At 37.1% G+C, this 22,357-nt stretch overlaps 1 protein-coding gene and 1 non-coding gene across 5 annotated transcripts in view; one reads left to right on the forward strand and one right to left on the reverse strand.

Annotated features, from left to right (window-relative positions):
* Positions 1 to 22,357, forward strand: part of SESTD1 (SEC14 and spectrin domain containing 1) — a 152,950-nt gene that overhangs the window by 92,612 nt on the left and 37,981 nt on the right. For all 4 annotated transcript variants that reach the window (XM_024978543.2, NM_001191250.2, XM_024978540.2 and 1 more), the window contains 4 exons: positions 6,519 to 6,632; positions 7,914 to 8,011; positions 12,619 to 12,674; positions 16,552 to 16,763. In XM_024978543.2, the coding sequence (XP_024834311.1) occupies positions 6,519 to 6,632; positions 7,914 to 8,011; positions 12,619 to 12,674; positions 16,552 to 16,763 (480 nt within the window). The remainder of the gene's footprint in view (positions 1 to 6,518; positions 6,633 to 7,913; positions 8,012 to 12,618; positions 12,675 to 16,551; positions 16,764 to 22,357) is intronic.
* On the reverse strand, positions 21,015 to 21,086 carry TRNAS-GGA (transfer RNA serine (anticodon GGA)). The gene has a single exon. It is a non-coding gene; the product is annotated as a tRNA-Ser (tRNA).

The following is a 22,357-nucleotide window of genomic DNA, read 5'->3' on the forward strand; positions in this document are numbered from 1 at the left end:
AAAATCAATGCCAAGACCTCTGTCAAGTAGTTTACAGCCTGTATTTTCTTCTAGGGGTTTTAAGGTTCCAGGTCTTATGCTCAAATCTTTGAGCTCTTTTGAGTTAACTTAAGCTTAATTGAGTTTAAAATCTTTCTAATATTATCAATTGACTAGTTAGGTGGAAATCTGTCAATCATTTGGAAATCTATCAGTCATTTAAGATTTATTACTAAGCTGGAAATTATAAATGATATGGTTGTTTTACTGAAAAGAAACACTTGGCAATAACAGAAACCGTAAGATTCACTGTTAGTTGTTACATATAACAACTTAATAAGGAGCATAAGAATGGTAATAATCCTAAAAATTTGACTCAGAGCAATTACCCTGATAAAAAAATTGTACTCATTTCACCAAAATTATTATTTCTTTATCATAATGTCTTTAGTACTCTAAAAATTATGGTAAAAAAGATAGTATATAATGTGATTAGATCAAATTTGGATCTTCATTATGGGAACTGAAAGACTTTATACACAGAGTGGTCTACCAGGCTAGGCTTAGAAATCTGTACTCACATAATTGCTTAAAAGGAAATATAAAAAAGTATAAAAGTAAACTAGCTGAATTTTTTTTTTTAGTATAAAAGTAAAATTTCAAAGATCAGGTTATAAAAATAATTTTCCCCTTGTTTGTGATGGCATAATACCACTTTTCATCCTAATTTATATGTAATTTTATCTAACATGAAAATAGATAATTTTAAAGATGATTTATGATTCATTCTTTGTCTTACATAACTATTTTAAAATTAAAGATTATGAATTCCATTTGTGGATGAGAAAAGTCAAAACTGGTCTTTTTACTTTGGTATATGTTAAGATAGTATTATGAAGTTCACTTTGATGCAGTATTTTATAATTGTAATAGTTTAGTGAATTTTCTTTTTAAACTTAAAACAAACTCATTGCATATTATTTCTACATTATATTCTGGACAAAGCAATAAAATTCCTGTAGGATGATACAAGATTTTTGTAACTGGGAAGTGCTGATTTAGAGTGATTCAGTGAGTTATTTTCTGAAATGTTCCATTCCTCTGAGAATGGTATTAAGTATTTTTTGAAAAATGAAATGTCAAATCCATGGTTCCATCTTCTCCACAAGTAGGCATTGTTTGGTTTTTAAGAAGATTTGCTTTTGAGCTAGCAAAATGGGTCTTTTTATTAATTAACCATTTTCGAGTACATGAAAATGTCAATAGATATGGAAGTTTTTTAGATAATATAAAGAACTTTATAGATAATAGATAATAAACTTTATAAATAAAGAACTGATAATAGTATGTTTAAATCAATGTTCTAATACTATTATGCACTTGTGTCTTTTTGTGTGTTAATCACTCAGTCGTGTCTGACTTTTTTGTGACCCCATGCACTGGGGTCCAGCCCCGGTTGGATCCAGGGATTCCCTCAGGAGGATGGCGTTGGCGACTGAAAGAGATAGATGAAAGAGATAAGGAAAGAATTCTGCAGTTAAGAAAATAGAGGAGAGAAAAGAGGCTGATATTCCTTGGTTTTCGCAGAAAGCCAATAAAGCCCCAGCACAGGACTTGCTCTGTTCACGTAGGCCGCAGGTGCCCTCTCGAACAGCTGAAGGTGCCCCACCTTAGGCACCTTCTCGAGTGGGTCTTAGAAGCCCAGGCAGGAAAGTGAATGCAGAGGGCCTCTGTGCTCCAGGGAATCAGCCTGAAAAGGAAAAGGAAAGAGAAAGAATGACATGGGGAGACCAAGCTTTGGTGAGCAAGGCCCGTAGCTTTATTTTCAAAAGGGATCTTTTATACCCTAAGTTGTACATAGAAGGTAATAGGGGGTGCAGAGTCATGCAAGGTCAGCAGTCCTTGACCCTTATTGAAACCAGGCTTTTTTTCTGCAAACTTATCAGATACAAAGGCTTTAGGTGATTTACATCATCTTCTGGTCAGGAGACCTGCTAACATTTTTCTTCTGATAAAGGTTAGTCAACCAGAAAAACTTATTTTCTCCAGAGGTGATTTTTCTTAAGTTTGGTGCCACTCCCTGAAAGCACTAGATAGAGTTGCATTCCTATAGGGCAAAGGTGCAGTGGGGATAATCAAGGGAAGAATTTAGTAGCTCAAGGGTCTAGGGTTATTGTTAACATTAAGGCTTCTACTTATATTTCTATATACCAACTATATTAATCAATACACTCCCAGGGACACAATGTGTAAGGGATATGGAAACTTGGCAGCAAGCATCGGCTCAACAAAGAATTCCTCTATTAGTTCTATTTTAACAATTTCTAACTCCCTGAGAGGCTCTGCATTGTTAGAAAGCCTCCTGTGCCTCTTGTGGTTGGGAGGCTGCGAACAATCACATGCGTAGCTGTAAGAGTCTGGAAACCTGCCAGGCGGGTTAGAAAGCTTTCTGAGGGATTTGAATTGGAACACACCTTATTATACCCTGGAGACTTATTAACTAGAGCTCTAAGTTGATTTTCTTACAGAGAAAAGTGATCGGGGATAGCCCCCCATGAATGTCAAAGGAGTTGGTGACTAAGTCATAAAATAGTAAGACAGATTCTGGTTTTGGGGTAGATGCTCAGGCAGGTCCTGGGGGGAGCCCCTTGAGTTCTGACTCACCTTGCCCATCAGAGCTCTCCTGCATGACCTTGTCATGGGTGGGGACTCCCGTGCTGGCTCCTGGCACCCATGGACTATAAACCTGCCAGGCTTCTCTGTCCATGGGATTATCCAGGCAGGAATACTGGCGTGGGTAGCCTTCCCTTCTTCCTGACTCAGGAACTGAACCCATGTCTCCTGCATTGCAAGTGGATTCTTTACTATCTGAGCTGCTAGGAGAGTCTGTGTCTTTTTGTGTCTTTTGTACTTTGTATTAGAAATTTCAGCAGTTGTATCATTATTTCTCTGTTTTCATATTTAGAATCTTAGGGTAAAAAGGGGTCACACATAATACATGTGACCTCAATATGTTTTGAACTCTTATTTTCTAGTTTTATTTTTAATTTTGGTGATCACTGCTTTGGAGGACTGAATTTTTGTTTAATTATTCTTATTTTCCTCTTTGCCAGGTAATAAAACATCTCCCATAAGATAAAATGACTCCCTGATTTGCATTGTTTTATATTTTAACTTTTGTGCAGGTTTGGTATATTAGTGATTTCTTTAAGAACTGTAAGAAAAGGGAATATAGGAAATTTTCCTAGTATAAATTTTTGTAATTTAAGAAGCTGCAGTGAATGGTTTTAGAGAAAATAACCTAGCGTAGGAATCCAAATTTGTTTTACCACATTGATTCCCAAATGTGTTCTATATATATATATATATATATATATATATATAAATTTAGTTTCTAATCTGTTTCTGTAATTTACTAGTGTCCAGAAATCTTTCTCTAAACGATTTCCGTTTTTAAAATTAGGGTTCAGTTCAGTTCAGTCGCTCAGTCGTGTCTGACTCTTTGCAACCCCATGAATCGCAGCACGCCAGGCCTCCCTGTCCATCACCAACTCTGGGAGTTCACTCAGACTCATGTCCATCGAGTCAGTGATGCCATCCAGCCATCTCATCCTCTGTCGTCCCATTCTCCTCTTGCCCCCAATCCCTCCCGGCATCAGAGTCTTTTCCAATGAGTCAACTCTTCGCATGAGGTGGCAAAAATACTGGAGTTTCAGCTTTAGTATCATTCCTTCCAAGGAAATCCCAGGGCTGATCTCCTTCAGAATAGAATTAGCATTCTGATTTCATCTCAGACCTAAAGCCTCACTTCCCCACGCTCAGCCCTGAAAAATGTAGTATCGTATTTTTGCTTGTGTATTTGAAATTACTGTGTTTGTGAAATCCCATTCCTCTGTGATGGTTGCTGTCACTTGGAGTTCAGTTTGCTGTCTGTTAAAAGGTGATTTGTCCTCTTAGAAGCAGTTGTCTGTATAGTTCTTATGTTGCATTCTGGCAAGTGGTGTCATTTTCCAAAGGCAATTGAAAACAACACCAGCTGTGTGCTGAGAGGAAGGCTTTTCCTTCCTCCTTAGGATGCCACTCCTGACTCACTTGAAAAGATGATTCTTAGTTCCAAGCATTTTCATACATAAGGTTCTTTCCTACTGTTGCAGGCTTCTCCTATAATGTTGTTTCCCTCATTCTTTTTGAAACATATATTATGCAATAAAATAGAAACAGTTATGGCTGTTTTGCCAGCCTCATCTGCACTTTCTCCTCACTCTCACCATCTCAATAAAAATGAGATTATTGCAGCGGAAATAGAGATATTTCACCATGGTAGATAGTTCTTTAAATTGTTAATTTGAAGTGATGGTGGTTTTGAGTCAGATCACCTGACTGTTTAAACCGTTGTTTTTTTGTTGACTTTGTTTAGCTTTGAGATGCCTTTGCTGTTGATACAATTTGGTATATCTACATAGCAGATCTACTGTTTTCACTTTGAACAGCCACCAATGAATTTTATAAGAATATGGATACTATAAAAATTTTTGTAGTGATGGAGAAAATTTGTTTTATGCAAATTGCCATAATTATCATGTTCCTTTGTTTACATTTGTTTTGCATAAATAAAAATATCATAATAGCAGTAATCTTAGCCAACTATTTAAAAAATTATATTTAGTAAGAGATAGTATATTCTCAAATATATTTTACATCATGAAAGAAAGTGAATCTATACTAATTACATTTAAATTGATTTTTAGGAAAAACAAGAAATATTCAGAACTTATAAATTCGCAGAAAATAACTGCAAATTTTCCCTTTGGCTTTTGTTGTTATTAATCACTAAATCGTGTCCTACTCTTTGCGACACCATGGACTGTAGCCCGCTGGGCTCCTCTCTCCATGGGATTTCCCAAGCAAGAATATTGGAGTGGGTTGCTATTTCCTTCTCCAGGGAATCTTCCTGACCCAGGGGTTGAACCCACATCTCCTGTATTAGCAGGCAGATTCTTTACCACTCAGCCACCAAGGAAGTCCCTCCCTTTGGCTTATTAAACTTGAAATCTGTTGCTAGTAAACTTTAAGGTATTTAGGAACTACAACTGCAAATGAACTTAGTGTATTTAGGTGTACATAGTGAGATTAACCAGAGTGGATAGAAGATGACAACTGTTGTCTTCACTGGGCAAGATAGGTTATTTATTAAAGAAAAGGACCCAAATTAAATGTATAGGATGACAACTCATTAGAATTATGACCTCTTAGAGCTTAAAGAGACTTCATAGATAATTTAATGCAGCTGCCTTCTTTGGCACATGGATAAGCCTGGAGTGAATTCCTTTAGGTTGTTTTCTACAAGTCAGTGATTTGTGGCAGAGCTAGGACAGAAACCTGGAATAATTGGCCCCTGGCTTAGTATCCTTCCAATTATCATATAATAATGTTTAACCTAGGAAAGGGATTTGAAATCATTTGGAATATCCTGGTAAAGCTTTTGGCCCTCTGTGCTACCATGACCAAAGAGAAAACATTTAGATTTAGTTAGAGTATTTTCAGTAAAGGTTTTAGAAACAAAATGGAAAACCTTTAATCTACTTCTTTTTATAAAAATGTGCAAAACTCTCTGGAATATTATAGAAATAACCTATGGCTGATTCCTGTTGAGGTTTGACAGAAAGCAACAAAATTCTGTAAAGCAATTATCCTTCAATAAAAAAAATTAAAAAAAAGCAAAATAAAGAGCTCCTTTACTTTATAGAAGCATCTTATTCATCCTTATATTCCCAGCTCTAGAGTATGTCACTTCTAATAAATAATACTTCTAATAAATAAATGTAGTGTCCACTGTGGAGAAGGAAATGGCAATCCACTCCAGTATTCTTGCCTGGAAAATCCTATGGGCGGAGGAGCCTGGTGGGCTACAGTCCATGGGGTCGCAGAGAGCCAGACACAAAACAGTGAATGTTGAACAAATGAAAAACATATCATTAAAAAGTTATAAGGGGTATATGATACCAATTTCTCAGGAGATATGTTTTCACTGTTTGAATATTGTGCCAAATAAAGGAAGACTGAGGGCAGGAGGAGAAGGGGCTGACAGAAGATGAGATGATTGCATGGCATCACCGACTCAATGGACATGAATTTGAGCAAACTCTGGGAGACAGTGAAGGACAGGGAAGCCTGGTGTGATGCAGTTCATGGGGTCACAAAGAGTCGGACACGACTTGGTGACTGAACAACAACAACTATAAAGGGATTGATTTTTACACCAAGAAATGACTCATATCGATCAGATTTTGAAAATATTTAAACTGAGCTGCTAGTCTCTTTTTTTTTAAATGAGATTTTAGAAATGGATTATGGTAGCTCTTTTCTTAACAGATACTGACAGTTTATTGAATTGCTTTTAAATGCTGTTGTATTATTAAATATTTATATAATATTTAATCATGTTGGAAACAGTATTGGATATTACCTCCTCATCACTTTTCTTGACATTAATAGTGGCTCATTAAGTTTTTTTTCTTTTTTTTTTTTTACCTTTATAGGTTATTTTAGTATCTGCCAATAAATTGACTCGTTATATAGAACCATGCCAGTTAACGGAAGATTTTGGTGGGAGTCTCACCTATGATCACATGGATTGGTTAAATAAGAGGCTGGTTGGTATATTACAATGAGATAACATGTTATTACATATAAATAAGACATTTTGATAGCTATTTCATTTTAATCCACTAAAATGTAGATTGTTTTTCATTGTAAAAAACTAAAGAAATATAACATGTACCACGTGATAGCATTATGCTTGAAAGCAGATACTCTGGAGACAGACTCACAAGTGTTAACCATTACTCGTGTCATTAGTAGCAGTATTAAAGTTGTAAATCTTTTGAGTTGAATAATAGTAGCATAATTTCCTGAGAGATAATCTAGTTGATACACCATTTTCAGAGAAATATTTAGACATCAATTTGAGTTGAAAAGCAAGGTTAAGGTGTTTATTTCTGAAAATATATCTTCTTTCCCAGGACAGACTGTGGAAATCTGCTGTTCTGTACACAAATACATTACTGCTTAATTGAACAGCTGGGGACTAAAAGAACAAATTTAAGTTAACTCAGTTTAGACTATATGCTAATGTTTTGGAGAACGATGAGTTAATGGATATTTCAGAATGGATAACCAGTTCTTTTTTCAGTGTATTTTGAATAATGATATGAGACAAATAAGTGTCTATTTTGTTATAAACAGACTTGCCCAAGTCCCTTTTTAGAAATACTTTAAGAAATCATGTTAAGATTATAACTAATTTATTCTCCTGCTACATGCTTGTACATAAAACTTTTATTTATTTATTTGACTTTTTTAAAAATTTTATTTTATTTTTAAACTTTACAATATTGTATTGGTTTTGCCAAATATTGAAATGAAGAAATCATGTTAAGATTATAACTAATTTATTCTCCTGCTACATGCTTGTACATAAAACTTTTAAACTGTTACATAAGTCAGAATGATTAATAGAATAACATAAAGAAATATTCTTTTAACTGAAATTAGAGGCTTAGAACTGGTCTAAATAATGTTCATATAGTGAAAATGATTGTTGGTGCAGATGTTTCTTAAGGAAACGGGAATAAATATAAACTGATCTGATTGAGGAACAAAATAATTTCTTAGTGTATTTAAATTATAAAAATTCCTTATCCATTAAAACTATTCACTGTTTTAGGAAGCAGTTTTGTCTTCTTAGTTGTAAGAAGCAGGTGGTTTTTGTCTTTTATACTGCTGGGCTCTAGTGATTGACTTGTAGACTCTGATATCCAGAGCTGGAACCAGAATCCCGCCTGGATAATTATGTTGCTCTTTGTTGGAAATCCTTCTGTTCATATCAACTTTTAAGGTTATTCTTAATATGTTAATAAAATCTCATACTGTAGGTTTTTGAGAAGTTTACAAAGGAATCTACATCATTATTAGATGAACTTGCATTGATTAACAATGGAAGTGATAAAGGAAATCAGCAAGAGAAAGAAAGGTAAGTGGCTTGTTGTTGTTCAGTCACTAAGCTTTTGTTTTTGTTTGTTTGTTTTTTAGTCACTGAGTCTTGTCTGACTCTGTGACCCCATGAACTACAGCGCGCCAGGCTTTCCTGTCCTTCAGGATCTCCGGGGGTTTGCTCAAATTCATGTCCATTGAGTTGGTGATGCCATTTAACAATCTCATCCTCTGTTGCCCCTTCTCCTCCTGCCCTCAATCTTTCCCAGCATCAGGGTCTTTTCTAGTGAGTCAGCCCTTTGCAACAGGTGGCCAAAGTATTGGAGCTTCAACATCAGTCCTTCCACTGAATATTCAAGGTTGATTTCCTTTAGGATTGACTGGTTTGATCTCTGCTGTCCAAGGGACTCTCAAGAGTCTTCTTCAGCACCACTATTCAAAAGCATCCATTCTTCAGCGCTCAGCCTTCATTATGGTCCAACTCTTAAATCTGTACCTGGCTACTGGAAAAAGCATGGCTCTGACTATACGGGCCTTTGTTGGCAAAGTGATGTCTCGGCTTTTTCATACCCTGTCTAGATTTATCATAGCTTCTCTTCCAAGGAGCTAACATCTTTTAATTTCATGGCTACAGTCACCATCTGCAGTGATTTTGGAGCCCAAGAATATAAAATCTATCACTTGTTTCCACTTTTCACTCATCTGTTTGCCATGAAGTGATGGAACCGGATGCCATGACCTTAATTTTTTGAATGTTGGATTTTACATGAGTCTTTCACTTTGTTCTTTCACCCTCGTCAAGAGGCTCTTTAGTTCCTCTTCACTTTCTGCCGTTAGAGAGGTATCATCTGTATATCTGAGGTTATTGATATTTCTCCTGGCAGTCTTAATTCCAGCTTGTGCTTCATCCAGTCTGCATTTCATATGATGTATTCTGCACATAAGTTAAATAAACAGGGTGACAGCATACAGCCTTGACATATTCCCTTCTCAACTTTGAACCAGTCCATTGTTCCATGTCCAGTTGTAACTGTTGCTTCTTGTCCTGTATACAGGTTTCTCAGGAGACAGGTAAGGTGGTCTGGTATTCCCATCTCTTTAAGAATTTTTCACAGTTTGTTGTGATCCACAGTCAAAGCTTTGTTATAGTCAAGGAAGCAGAAGTAAGTGTTTTTCTGGAATTACTTGCTTTTTCTGTGATCCAGTGAAAGTGAAGTCGCTTAGTCATGTCCGACTCTTTGCGACCCCATGGACTGTAGCCCACCAGGCTCCTTACATCCATGGAATTTTCTAGGCAAGAGTACTGGAGTGGATTGCCATTTCCTTCTCCAGGGGATCTTCCTGATCCGGGAATCGAACCTGGGTCTCCTGCATTGCAGGCAGACGCTTTACCATCTGAGCCACCAGGAAGCCAGTAGATATTGGCAATTTGATCTCTGATTCCTCTGCCTTTTCTAAATCCAGCTTGCACATCTGGAAGTTCTTGGTTCTGAAGCTTAACTTGAAGGATTTTGAGCATTACCTTGCTAGCATGTGAAATGAGCTCAATTATACAGTAGTTTGAACATTCTTTGGCATTGCCTTTCTTTGGGATTGAAATGAAAACTGACCTTTTCTAGTCCTGTAGCCACTGCTGATTTTTACAAATTTTCTGACATATTGAGTGTAGCACTGTAACTGTCTAATTTTTTAGGATTTGAAATAGCCCAGCTAGAATTCCATCACCTCTGTTAGCTTTGTTTATAGTGATTCCTCCTAAGGTCCACTTGACTTCACGCTCCAGGATGTCTGGGTCTAGATGAGTGATCACACTATCATGGCTACCTGGGTCATTTAGACCTTTTTAGTATAGTTCTCTGTATTCTTGCCACTTCTTCTTAAACTCTTTTGCTTCTGTTAGGTACATACCATTTCTGTCCTTTATTGTGCCCATCTTTGCATGAAATGTTCCCTTGATATTTCCAGTTTTTTTAAAGAGAACTCTAGTCTTTCTCATTCAACTGTTTTCCTCTGTTTCTTTGCATTGTTCCCTAGGAAGGATTTCTTAACTCTTCTTGCTGTTCTCTGGAACTCTGCATTCAGTTCAGTATATCTTTCCCTTTCTCCTTTGCCTTTCACTTCTCTTTTCTCAGCTATCTGTAAGGTCTCTGCAGACAACCACTTTGCCTTCTTGTATTTCTTTTTGGGGGAAGGTTTTGGTCACCACCTCCTGTATAGTGTTACAAACCTCCATGCATAGTTCTTCAGTCACTCTGTCAGATCAAATCCTTGAATCTATTCATGCAATTACTTTATTTTCACAAAGCTATAAGTTATCTGTTAGAAGATAACCTCTGTTAATGCAAGCCAAGAGAACTAAGGTAAGCACATCTCCATCAAACTTAGCATACAAAAGTTGTGTTAAATTTATTTTTTAATTCTTGAGAATTTGATTACATGTAAAATTTATTGATTTGAATCCAGGTTTCTTTACAAAAGAGTTTTTTGTTGAATAGAAATATACTTTTTTAAGACTCTGTGTATAATAATTTGCAAGAAATATTTTCAAACTGAAAGACTTACCTTCCTTTCTAGAGTTTTACTTTGCCTGTAAAGAGTTCAGAAAAGCTTGCAGCTTGAAATAAAATCATTATAACCTTATTTAAATACATTAGCACTTAAATGCCTATCTTGTAGAACTCCTGTGTCCTTGTAAAATATTCATGAGTTCAGCTTGGGGAATTTATACTGTTTTATGACACTGGATGAAGTAATTGTTCATGTGTATTATCTAAATGTAACTACCTAGATGTATCATTTTAAGAGATTTCCATTGAACTTTTCAGCCTTAACAATTTGCAGACCAATTTCCTTTCCCCAGGTGAAAAGCACTGTAGGAAGCAAAGTAATCCTCAGTAATAAAGTAGTCACTAGACAGTAATTTTTCATTAGGAAATTTGAAAGGATCAACACTTACCTTGTCTGTCTCTTTTGAATCTGACCTTATAAATACAATGAAACTTTGACAAAATGCATTGTTACTCTGTTAATCCAAAATAGTCACAGACCGATTAAGTGAGATAAGGTAGGACAGCTATCAGGTCATAGTTTAATGCCAAATCTTGATTTAAAACAAAGTAAAACAAGTGGTTTGAATATAAGTCTAAAGTAAGAACTAACATTTAGTAACATTCCTACCTTAGAGACCATATAAAAATGTAAAAATTTTACATATATGTAAACATGTGAGTGTGTGTATAGATATCACACACACACGTGCCATGTAATTGAAAATATCACGCAAGTTACTTGACAAAAGTTTGCCAAACCTCTTTATTTCTGAATAGTCTAACAGTAAGTCTGGTGCTTCTCGGAAACATGTCCTTAGGTAAGACATCCTAAGAGGGCACTGGTAGAAAAAGAGTTGGTAGTCACAGAGTTCAGTGCTGTTCTCTGTTCCCCTCTCTGGGAATCACTGTGAATATTCACAGAATACGGGCTCCCAGGTAGTGCTAGTGGTGAAGGGCCAGTAGAGGAGACAAGAGAGACACGGTTTTGATCCCTGGGTGGGCAAGATCCTCTGGAGAAGGGAATGGCAGCCCACTCCAGTACTCTTGCCTGAAAAATTCCATGGACAGAGGAGCCTGGTAGTCACAAAGCTGAAGGACACAGCTGAAGCAACGTAGCACGCATGCATGGGTTCTGAGAAAGTGTTGCAGTAAAGAAACCTGTTTAATTGCTTTCTTACATTTTCCTGTACTTACGTGCCACTGGAACCCTGTTTTTTTCCTACCTAATAGTAATCTCCTTCAGTGCTTTGGGAAACACTAGGAAACCATGGCTTGTGACTGCAGAAAGTGTCAGGTGAAATCTTGTATTTGCCAATCTCTTCCCAAGGAACTCAGGTGTTATTACATAGTCTCTTTTAAACTCCGTATAACAAAATCCCTCTTGGAAATTTTCATCACTTATTTCAGTCCTTAGGAAGCACCTGGTCTATACAAGAGGGAAAGCCCTAGATCAGCTGACAGAAGTGCAAGGTCTAGAGCTGGACCTGTTACAGAAGCTAGGCCCCGGCTTTGACTTGCCGTGCATCTCTCCTTTATCATCTCCACTGACCGTATATGTTTAAAAAAATGAAGGCCATAGTTCAACTGCAAATGAAATGTGGTTAGTACAGGGAAGAGAGCACGTGTGCTAGGGGACACACATACGATTATCAGAGACTATTTGCAACTCTCAGGGATTGCTGTAGCTAAGAAACTTCTGATTGGAGGATGGCTGTGTGCATGTTTTTAATGTTAATGTTCTTGGGTTACTGTATAGTGACAAATTTCAGTTTAAAGCACGTATCCAGTAGAAAATAACAAAATGGATTCCTCTGATATATTTGAAATAATACTGTAGTTAATAGCAATAAATTGTAGTTTCCAAGTATTGTATTTTATGATTTATCACATAGATGTTTCTTTGCTTGCTAGTGTTTAATTATCTCTAATGGACTTCCTGATAGTTAAGAGAAATTAGCCTGGTAGGCCAATATACTTCAGATTTTCATACTTATATATCCCTGTTTTGGTAAGTATATATAAAGGATTTCCTTAAGTTATATATTAATAAATAGAAATACATGTAGTTTTAAAAAACTACTCTTTTGGTGCTTGCCAGGTCTGTGGATTTAAACTTTCTTCCATCAGTTGATCCTGAAACTGTTCTTCAGACAGGTAAGATGAGACAGTGTATTCATTATTGATCATCATAATCTATTAAATCAGCCGTATATTAATCAGTAAGATAAACATGAATTGAGTACATATTATGTTGTAGAAACTCAAGAAATTTTTCAAACTACTCTTTGGTTTAACCTACTACTACTACTAAGTCACTTCAGTCGTGTCCGACTCTGTGCGACCCCATAGATGGCAGCCCACCAGGCTCCCCTGCCCCTGATTTAACCTAACAGTATATTAATACACTCTATAATATTAAAAATTATTAATAATTATCAGTTATCTTGAAATATTTGAATTTATTTATCTGTGACTTGAAGATAAAAACTACTGTTTCATTGGGTTGCTATGAGGATTATTGAATATGGATTATGTTACTAACATTGTATTTTTATACATTTTCATATTTCATTCCCATAACAACTCCTAGAAAAAATAAGTATTATTTTCTCTATTTGTATTTGAGGAAGCCAGGGCTTATAGATATTAAAAAACTTGCTCAAGATGAGATGATTACTAAGTTCTATCACCATAACACTAACAACAAGGTATAAATCCAAAGCCGCTTGTCGTGCTGGCCATTCGTCTGTAGAAGCATGCAGCACCGCAGTGGCCTTGCGCGCGGTGCGTGTGCACTTGCACATAGCTGCGTGATTTGTGTATCCAGCCCAAATAGGAGTTCCACGAAGTCTGGAATGCGTTGGAATTGTTTCCAATGAAAATACCTTAATTGTATTTATAATGTATTTTTCTAGTAGTAGGGCATACTTCTAGTCCTCTAGCAGGTAATGTTTTAAGCACTTGAAGTGCGCTAACTCATTTATCCTTCACCACTCTTGTCATCCCAGTGTTAAGGTGGGGAAACTGAGGCAATAGGATTAGTGACTTACGCAGATTGCACAATTGACAATGCTAAATTTGGTACTCCAACCAAGGCAGTTTGGTTTCCACCTGTGGTCTTTGAAACCATTATATAGTGCTGCTTCTGTAATGGAATTGATGTCCACAAGGAAAACATTAAAGGTAGCAGTCATCAAAATAGAAAAATAATATGTATTCTGAACTTGATGACTTTAATGCATATATATATGTAAAGAATGTGTGTGTATATATATATATATATATAGAAAGACTTTGCGTAAGTCTTTAAAACAGGTGTTTTTTCCAATTATAAAGTGTGATAAAGAGTAAAGAAATAAATTCTGAATATCTTTATTGTATAGATTCAGTTTTCCTAAGTTTTTTGATTATGATTTGGGTCTTACTTCCTGAAAGAACAAAGAAATAATTGTAATCTGAGTAACTACATGTTTAGATGGTAAAATAGACTGTCAGTAAAAATATTGCTTTAGATTAAAAATACCTAATATGTTTATATTTAATATTTTAAAAGTTGCTTAAGCCATTGAATTAAGACACCTGTTACACTTGTATTTTAGAATTATCTTTATATGTCACTGAATCCTTTTTGTTTGTTATTGGCTCATAAAGCAAAGATAGAAAATATAAAATGGAGACATTTAAAACAATCTTGGATATTTTTCAGTAATTGGTAAAAACCTCTAAATCATAAGAAAAAATGTTTATATTATTTAAAGCCATTTAAATTTAGGACACTTTCTTTAATAAAATTGAAGAGGAAAGAATTTAAATGTCTATATTTTGGGCTTCTTAGTAATAATTATAGTTATATTATCCTAGAAAAACAATTTATAGTTTATTCACTTTTAAAATTGTTAATATTATATGTATAGCTTTAGATGTTGCACATTCTGTAATTTTAATTTCTTTTGCATGAGTTGTTTTTCTTCATGAGGTTGCTATAATCAAAGAACTTTGAATTTAATTTTTACACTAGTATAGCCCCTCATGATTCACAGTTAATATGTTGTAGAGATTTATGTAGAGATTATTTGAATATTATTTTGTACCAGTAGTAAAGACTTAGTCCCTTTAATCATTCATTTGTTACACACCAACATTTCTCTAAGGTGCTATGATTAAGGGTATGAATTAATACTGAAATCCTACAACATATTACTTAGTATTGTTTAGTACCATCAGACAAACATGCTAATTGGTACCATCAGACACAAAGTCCCAGATTGTAATTGTGCTCTGAAGGGAAAGAATGTTGGATGGCACAGTATCCTGAGCAGTGAATCCAATAACAAGAAGAATGTGATAGAAAGATTGTTAGATCTAGAAAATAAATATGCTATATGTATACTATATATTTACTATATAGTATGACGTATATGGTATGTATGTATTTATGACACTGGTCTTCCCCGAGTTGCAGCGTGGTTGCATCCTGATAAACCCATCATAAGTTGAAAATACCATGTCGAAATGCATTTAATACACCTAAAGTACCAAGCGTCATAGCTTAGTCTGGCCTACCTTAAACATGTTCAGAACACTTACGTTACCCTACAGTGGGATGGAATCATCTAAAGCAAAGCCCATTTTATAATACAGTGTTTAACTGAGTCAGGCTTCTCGGGAGTGATTGGAGGGGTCTGGAGGGGAGAAGAGGGACAATTAAGCTTCACTGGAAGCAGTTAGGGAGTTGATGGAAAGAAGGCAGCCACTTCAGGGCCATCAAGGCAGGAGGCAGCCTGGCAGTTGGCACAACAGTCCAGCGAAGAAAGGGAAAATCATCAGTCCATTTCACCACCAAAAAATAAAAGTACGTATGTTTAGGTACCATTTCACACCAGTCAGAATGGCTGCAATCCAAAAGTCTACAAATAATAAATGCTGGAGAGGGTGTGGAGAAAAGGGAACCCTCTTACACTGTTGGTGGGAATGCAAACTAGTACAGCCACTATGGAGAACAGTGTGGAGATTCCTTAAAAAACTGGAAATAGAACTGCCTTATGACCCAGCAATCCCACTGCTGGGCATACACACTGAGGAAACCAGAAGGGAAAGAGACACGTGTACCCCAATGTTCATCGCAGTGCTGTTTATAATAGCCAGGACATGGAAGCAACCTAGATGTCCATCAGCAGATGAATGGATAAGAAAGCTGTGGTACATATACACAATGGAGTATTACTCAGCCATTAAAAAGAACACATTTGAATCAGTTCTAATGAGATGGATGAAACTGGAGCCTATTATACAGAGTGAAGTAAGCCAGAAGGAAAAACACCAATACAGTATATTAACGCATATATATGGAATTTAGAAAGATGGTAACAATAACCTGGTGTACGAGACAGCAAAAGAGACACTGATGTATAGAACAGTCTTATGAACTCTGTGGGAGAGGGAGAGGGTGGGAAGATTTGGGAGAATGGCATTGAAAAAAAAACATACAGTGTTTAATATCTTATGTAATTTATTGAACAATGTACTGAAAGTGAGAAACAGAAGAGTTGTGCGAGTACAGAATGGTTGTCAGTGTATCGGGTGTTTACCCTCGTGATGGTGTAGCTGACTGCAAGCTGTGGCTCACTGCCACTGCCCAGCATCACAGAAGTATCATACTGCGTGTTGCTAGCCCAGAAAAAGAAAAAATTCAAAATTTGAAATATGGGTTCAACTGAATGCAACATTGTAAAGTCAGAAAATTGTAAGTCAGACCATCACTAAGTCAAGGACTGTCTGTATATGATACAGTTATGATACAGAACATAGTGTATAGATAAACTAAATTGTGTGTATCCATATGTGTATATATACATGCAGTTTTCCTGTTTATTTCTATATAAATTGAAAAATTGCTTTTTAGTACTTAAGACCTGTTAGGTAAACATAGGCAGGTATATTCTAAAAACAAGCGACTAAAATTGAGAAGATTGAAAAATAAGATTTGTATTTCTTTATGGATATTAATTGTAAGTATCTTTCATTTGTAAAGGGCATGAATTGTTATCCGAATTACAGCAGCGTCGATTTAATGGCTCAGATGGAGGGGTCTCATGGTCTCCTATGGATGATGAACTGCTTGCACAGCCACAGGTTATGAAATTATTAGATTCACTGCGAGAGCAATATACCCGCTACCAGGAAGTTTGTAGGCAACGAAGTAAGCGTACACAGTTAGAAGAGATTCAGCAGAAGGTGATGCAGGTAGGTGTCTGTTTTGAATATATTAAATTTTTTTAAAAATCTAAATTGTTTTCTTTTGTAATTCCTACTCTGTACCTGATTTTATACTAAGCCTTATTTACACTATATAGAGAGCTTTATATGTCAAACCAGACATTCAAACTGTTTTTACAATTCAGTTCAGTTCAGTCGCTCAGTCATGTCCGACTCTGTGACCCCATGAATTGCAGCACGCCAGGCCTCCCTGTCCATCACCAACTCCCGGAGTTCACTCAGACTCACGTCCATCGAGTCAGTGATGCCGTCCAGCCATCTCATCCTCTGTCATCCCCTTCTCCTCCTGCCCCCAATCCCTCCCAGCATCAAGGTCTTTTCCAGTGAGTCAACTCTTCACATGAGGTGGCTAAAGTACTGGAGTTTCAGCTTCAGCATCATTCCTTCCAAAGAAATCCCAGGGCTGATCTCCTTTAGAATGGACTGGTTGGATCTCCTTGCAGTCCAAGGGACTCTCAAGAGTCTTCTCCAACACCACAGTTCAAAAGCATCAGTTCTTCGGCACTCAACTTTCTTTACAGTCCAACTCTCACATCCATACATGACTACTGGAAAAACCACAGCTTTGACTAGATACGGACCTTTGTTGGCAAAGTAATGTCTCTGCTCTTTAATATGCTGTCTAGATTGGTCATAGCTTTTCTTCCAAGGAGCAAGCGTCTTTTAATTTCATAGCTTCAGTCACCATCTGCAGTGATTTGGGAGTCCAAAAACTAAAAAAATAAAGTCCAAAAAAAATAAGGCTGTCACCGTTTCCACGGTTTCCCCATCTGTTTCCCATGAAGTGATGGGACCAGATGCCATGATCTTAGTTTTCTGAATGTTGAGCTTAAAGCAACTTTTTCACTCTCCTCTTTCACTTTCAACAAGAGGCTCTTTAGTTCTTCTTCACTTTCTGCCATAAGGGTGAGGTCCTCTGCCTATCTGAGGTTATTGATATTTCTCCCAGCAATCTTGATTCTAGCTTGTGCTTCTTCCAGCCCAGCATTTCTCATGATGTACTCTGCATAGAAATTAAATAAGCAGGGTGACAATATACAGCCTTGACACACTCCTTTCCCTATTTGAAACTAGTCTGTTGTTCCATGTCCAGTTCTAACTGTTCCTTCCTGACCTGCATACACATTTCTCAAGAGGCATTTCAGATGGTGTGGTATTTCCATCTCTTTAAGAATTTTCCGTAGTGTTTTGTGATCCACACAGTCAAAGGCTTTGGCATAGTCAATAAAGCAGAAGTAGATGTTTTTCTAGAATTCTCTTGCTTTTTTGATGATCCAACAATGTTGGCAATTTGATCTCTGGTTCCTCTTCCTTTTCCAAATCCAGCTTGAACATCTGGAAGTTCATGGTTCCATACTATTGAAGACTGGCTTGGAGAATTTTGAGCATTATTTTACTAGTGTGTGAGATAAGTGCAATTGTGCGTAGTTTGAGCATTCTTTGGCATTGCCTTTCTTTGGGATTGGAATGAAAACTGACCTTTTCCAGTCCTGTGGCCATTGCTGAGTTCTCCAAATTTGCTGGCATATTGGATGCAGCACTTTCACAGCATCATCTTTTAGAATTTGAATTAGCTCAACTGGAACTCCATCACCTCTGCTACCTTTGTTCATAGTGATGCTTCCTAAGGCCCACTTGACTTCACATTCCAGGATGTCTGGCTCTGGGTTGGTGATCACACCGTTGTGATTATCTTGGTCATGAAGATCTTTTTTGTATAGTTCTGTGTATTCTTGCCACCTCTTCTGAATATCTTCTGCTTCTGTTAGGTCCATACCATTTCTGTCCTTTATTGAGCCCATCTTTGCATGAAATGTTCCCTTTGTATCTAATTTTCTTGAAGAGATCTCTAGACTTTCCCATTCTATTGTTTTCCTCTATTTTTTGCATTGACTGCTGAGGAAGGCTTTCTTATCTCTCCTTGCTATTCTTTGGAACTCTGCATTCAGATGCTTATATCTTTCCTTTTCTCCTTTGCCTTTCACTTCTCTTCTCTTCACAGCTATTTGTAAGGCCTCTTCAGACAGCCAGTTTGCTTTTTTGCATTTCTTTTCCATGGGGATGGTCTTGATCCCTGCCTCCTCTACAGTGTCATGAACCTCTATCCATAGTTCATCTGGCACTCTGTCAGATCTAATCCCTTGAATCTATTTCCCACTTCCACTGTATAATCATAAGGGATTTGATTTAGGTCATACCTGAATGGTCTAGTGGTTTTCCCTACTTTCTTCAATTTAAGTCTGAATTTGGCAATGAGTTCATGATCTGTGCCACCGTCAGCTCCTGGTCTTGATTTTGCTGACTGTATAGAACTTGTCCATCTTTGGCTGAAAAGCATATAATCAATTTGATTTCAGTATTGACCCTTGGTCAATTAGTATTGACATTTAAATCATATTATTTCTACAGTGATGATGTTGAGCACTCAGGTTACTGTATCAGAATGAGCTTCAAAAATAACTAGGTATTCAGAACATCTGTTGTGGTCTTTGTAGTCTTGTAATAAATAACATTTTATTGTTCGCCATGAATTTACTTTAAATTTCTAATAACATTGTTTTTTTTTTGTTGTTAATTTGGGCGTTATGAAGAGGTTTTCTGTCCTACTGAAATGGTGGTGTGTGATATATTAACTGTAATATTATTTCGTTACTGTATGGTACTGATAGCATGAACTATATTTAATACTTAGAAAGTTTTATTTCTTTTTCAAATTGATTTTTATAAGTAGGCTAAAAACACTAAAAATCAGTACTTAGGAAGATATTTCTGTATTTAGGCTACATTTTGGATTTTCATTTGCTGAATTATTAAGAAGTAAATCTTAAATTTTCCACTTTGACAATCCAGATTAGAAGTGTCCCAGTGTTTTTAATATGGATTCATTCATTAGATAAGTATTTGTTAAGTATTTATTATATAAAACACCTTGTGTTTTTTCTGAAGGATATAAATTTGGGTTTTGCTATACTAAGTTTAAGAGGGGCGAGAGAGTTAGGTGTCCTGAGGAAATGACTGCAGTGCATTCATAGGGTGGATCATTCCTCTGGTAGTAGGAGATCTGGTAAGACTTAGTGGAAAAAGGCAGTGCGTGAGTTTATCCCCAAGAATGGGTAACCTCTACTTTAAGTTTTGAAGGAGCATTGGCATCCTGTGGAGGAGAAAGGATCGCATTAGTAAATAATAACAGCATTAAATCCCAGGATCTGCTGAAGAAAAAGCCAGCCGTAGGTCCCAGGACCTGTTCGGCCCGTAATCATGAAGCATGGTCCGTGAGCATGAGTTGAATCCCTGTTCCTCCATGTATTTGCTGTGAGAGCCTGGTCACCTTTTTACGACCTGAACCTGTTTCACTTCCTTCTTTCTTTTTCCCCTTCCTCTCTCTCTTTCTCTTCCTTCTTTCTTTCACATATAAAATGGGGATAACAGGACCTCTTTTGAAAGTTTTGTTGAAAGAACCCAGCACTCAGCTAGTGGTAGCTATTTCATTTATTCTCAGTGAACTAGATTCTAGTCTAGAATTCTCGTTCAGCTGTTGGAAAACTTGTTCTGTGAAGGGCCAAATAGTAAATGTTTAGGCTGTTTGGTTCATACAGTTTTCTTGCAGCTGTGGCTGTTTAACTGCTGTTGTAATGCATATTCATTATGTAAACAAATGTGTTTGGCTGTGCTCTAGTAAAACTTTATTTATAAGAACAGGTGGGGACTTGCTTGACAGTCCAGTGGTTAAGACTCTGTGCTTCTAGTGCCCAGGGCACCGGTTTGATCCCTGGTCAAGGAACTAAGATCCTGCATGTCATGGGTGTGGCCAAAATGCAAGGAACTAAGATCCTACATATCATGGATGTGGCCAAAATAAAAAATAAATAAAAAGTAAGATTAGATTATTAAAAAGTAAAAAGAAGTGGCAGGCTAGAATTGTCCTGCAGGCACTAGTTTGCTGACCCCTGACTAGAGCATTAGGGAATCACGGGGAAGAAGGCTCGAAAGGAAGGACAGAATTGGATCATGGACGATCTTGAATTCCAGGCAAAATGATTTTGGCTTTATCTCATGATAATGACATACAAACTGAAGATTTCTGAAAGAAAGGGAAGTTGCTCAGTCATGTCTGACTCTTTGTGACCCCATGGACTGTAGTCTACCAGGCTCCTCCCTCCATGGGATTCTCCAGGCAAGAGTACTGGAGTGGGTTGCCTTTTCCTTCTCCAGGGGATCTTCCCGACCCAGGGATCGAACCCAGGTCTCCTGCTTTCCAGGCAGACGCTTTAACCTCTGAGCCACCAGGGAAGTGTGTGTTAATTATATATAACTTTTTCTATGTGATATATTCATAAATTAAAGATACCTTTTATTAAACTCAGATAAAGTTTAGCGAAGTAGCTTGAGAGTAGCTTTGAAAACCATAAAGATGAAATAGCATAGCAGTATAAAGTGCCCTGGTCACCTGGGTCTGCCTTCTTCTACCACATCCAAGTTGTTTGATCTTGGGAAGGATGTGTACTCTCAGCGCCCTAGCTTCCTCCTCAGTAAACTGAGGAGAACAGCAACAGTAATAATAATACCTACTTAATAGGGCTGTTAACAGAGATTAAGAAGATTTAATAAGTGTTTAGTGCTTGGCACATGATGAGTTTTTATTAATAACAGCATTTTCTCATCCATTAAAAGAAAATGAGTACCTATTATACAGTAGTGTGACATTGTGCCCGGTGGAATGTAATGGTGAATAAAAACAGACAGGGTCCCACTTTTTGGTACATGGTTACATAATTACAGAAATAATTGTAAAACTGCAACCATGCCAAGTCCCAAGGACAGTGAAGGGAGGAAGGTTGAGAAAGAAGACAGTATCAGAGATGAAGCATTTCTGACTTGCAGGACTTAATGGATGGTGGTGTCTTCTAGTTAGGGAACATTGGACAGGGCTTGGGTTTATGTGCAGAGGGAAAAGGTGTGGAAAATCATGAGTTTGATTTTAGACATGTTTAGTGTTCTTGCCTGGACAACGCCAGGGATGGGGGAGCCTAATGGGCTGCCGTCTATGGGGTCGCACAGAGTCGGACACGACTGAAGTGACTTAGCAGACATTTCAGGGGACTTTGAGACATCTAAGAAAAGATATATAAAGGTAGTCCCAAACAGGTCCAGAAATGAGAAATCTGGGCTTGTGTGTCATCTGTGTATGAGTAGTAATTAAAACATTCATGGGGTGAGAGTTGTCCCGGAAAAGAGCTGAGTAGATGAGAGGAGGGCTTTTTAACTGAGCTTTGAGAAACTCCGGCATTTAATGACAAGATAGAGGAGCATATTCCTGAAGAGAAGGCAGTGAAGGATTGGTCACAGATGAAGAAGAAAATTATAAAGAGCTGTGTATCATGAAAGCCCAAAGAAGAAAATATGTCAGGGAAGGAGTTGGGAACCCTCTCAAATGCTGCTGAAAGGCCGGAATAAGAGGAAGACTTAACGCATCCACTAAGAATCCGTAAGATCCAGGTTGTTGGTGATGGCAGCGCTGGCAGTGGCAGGGCCAGGAGCACATTGGAGTGAACTCAGGTATG

The sequence above is a fragment of the Bos taurus genome, chromosome 2 (assembly GCF_002263795.3).
Source record: "Bos taurus isolate L1 Dominette 01449 registration number 42190680 breed Hereford chromosome 2, ARS-UCD2.0, whole genome shotgun sequence".
NCBI classification, from domain to species: Eukaryota; Metazoa; Chordata; class Mammalia; order Artiodactyla; family Bovidae; genus Bos; species Bos taurus.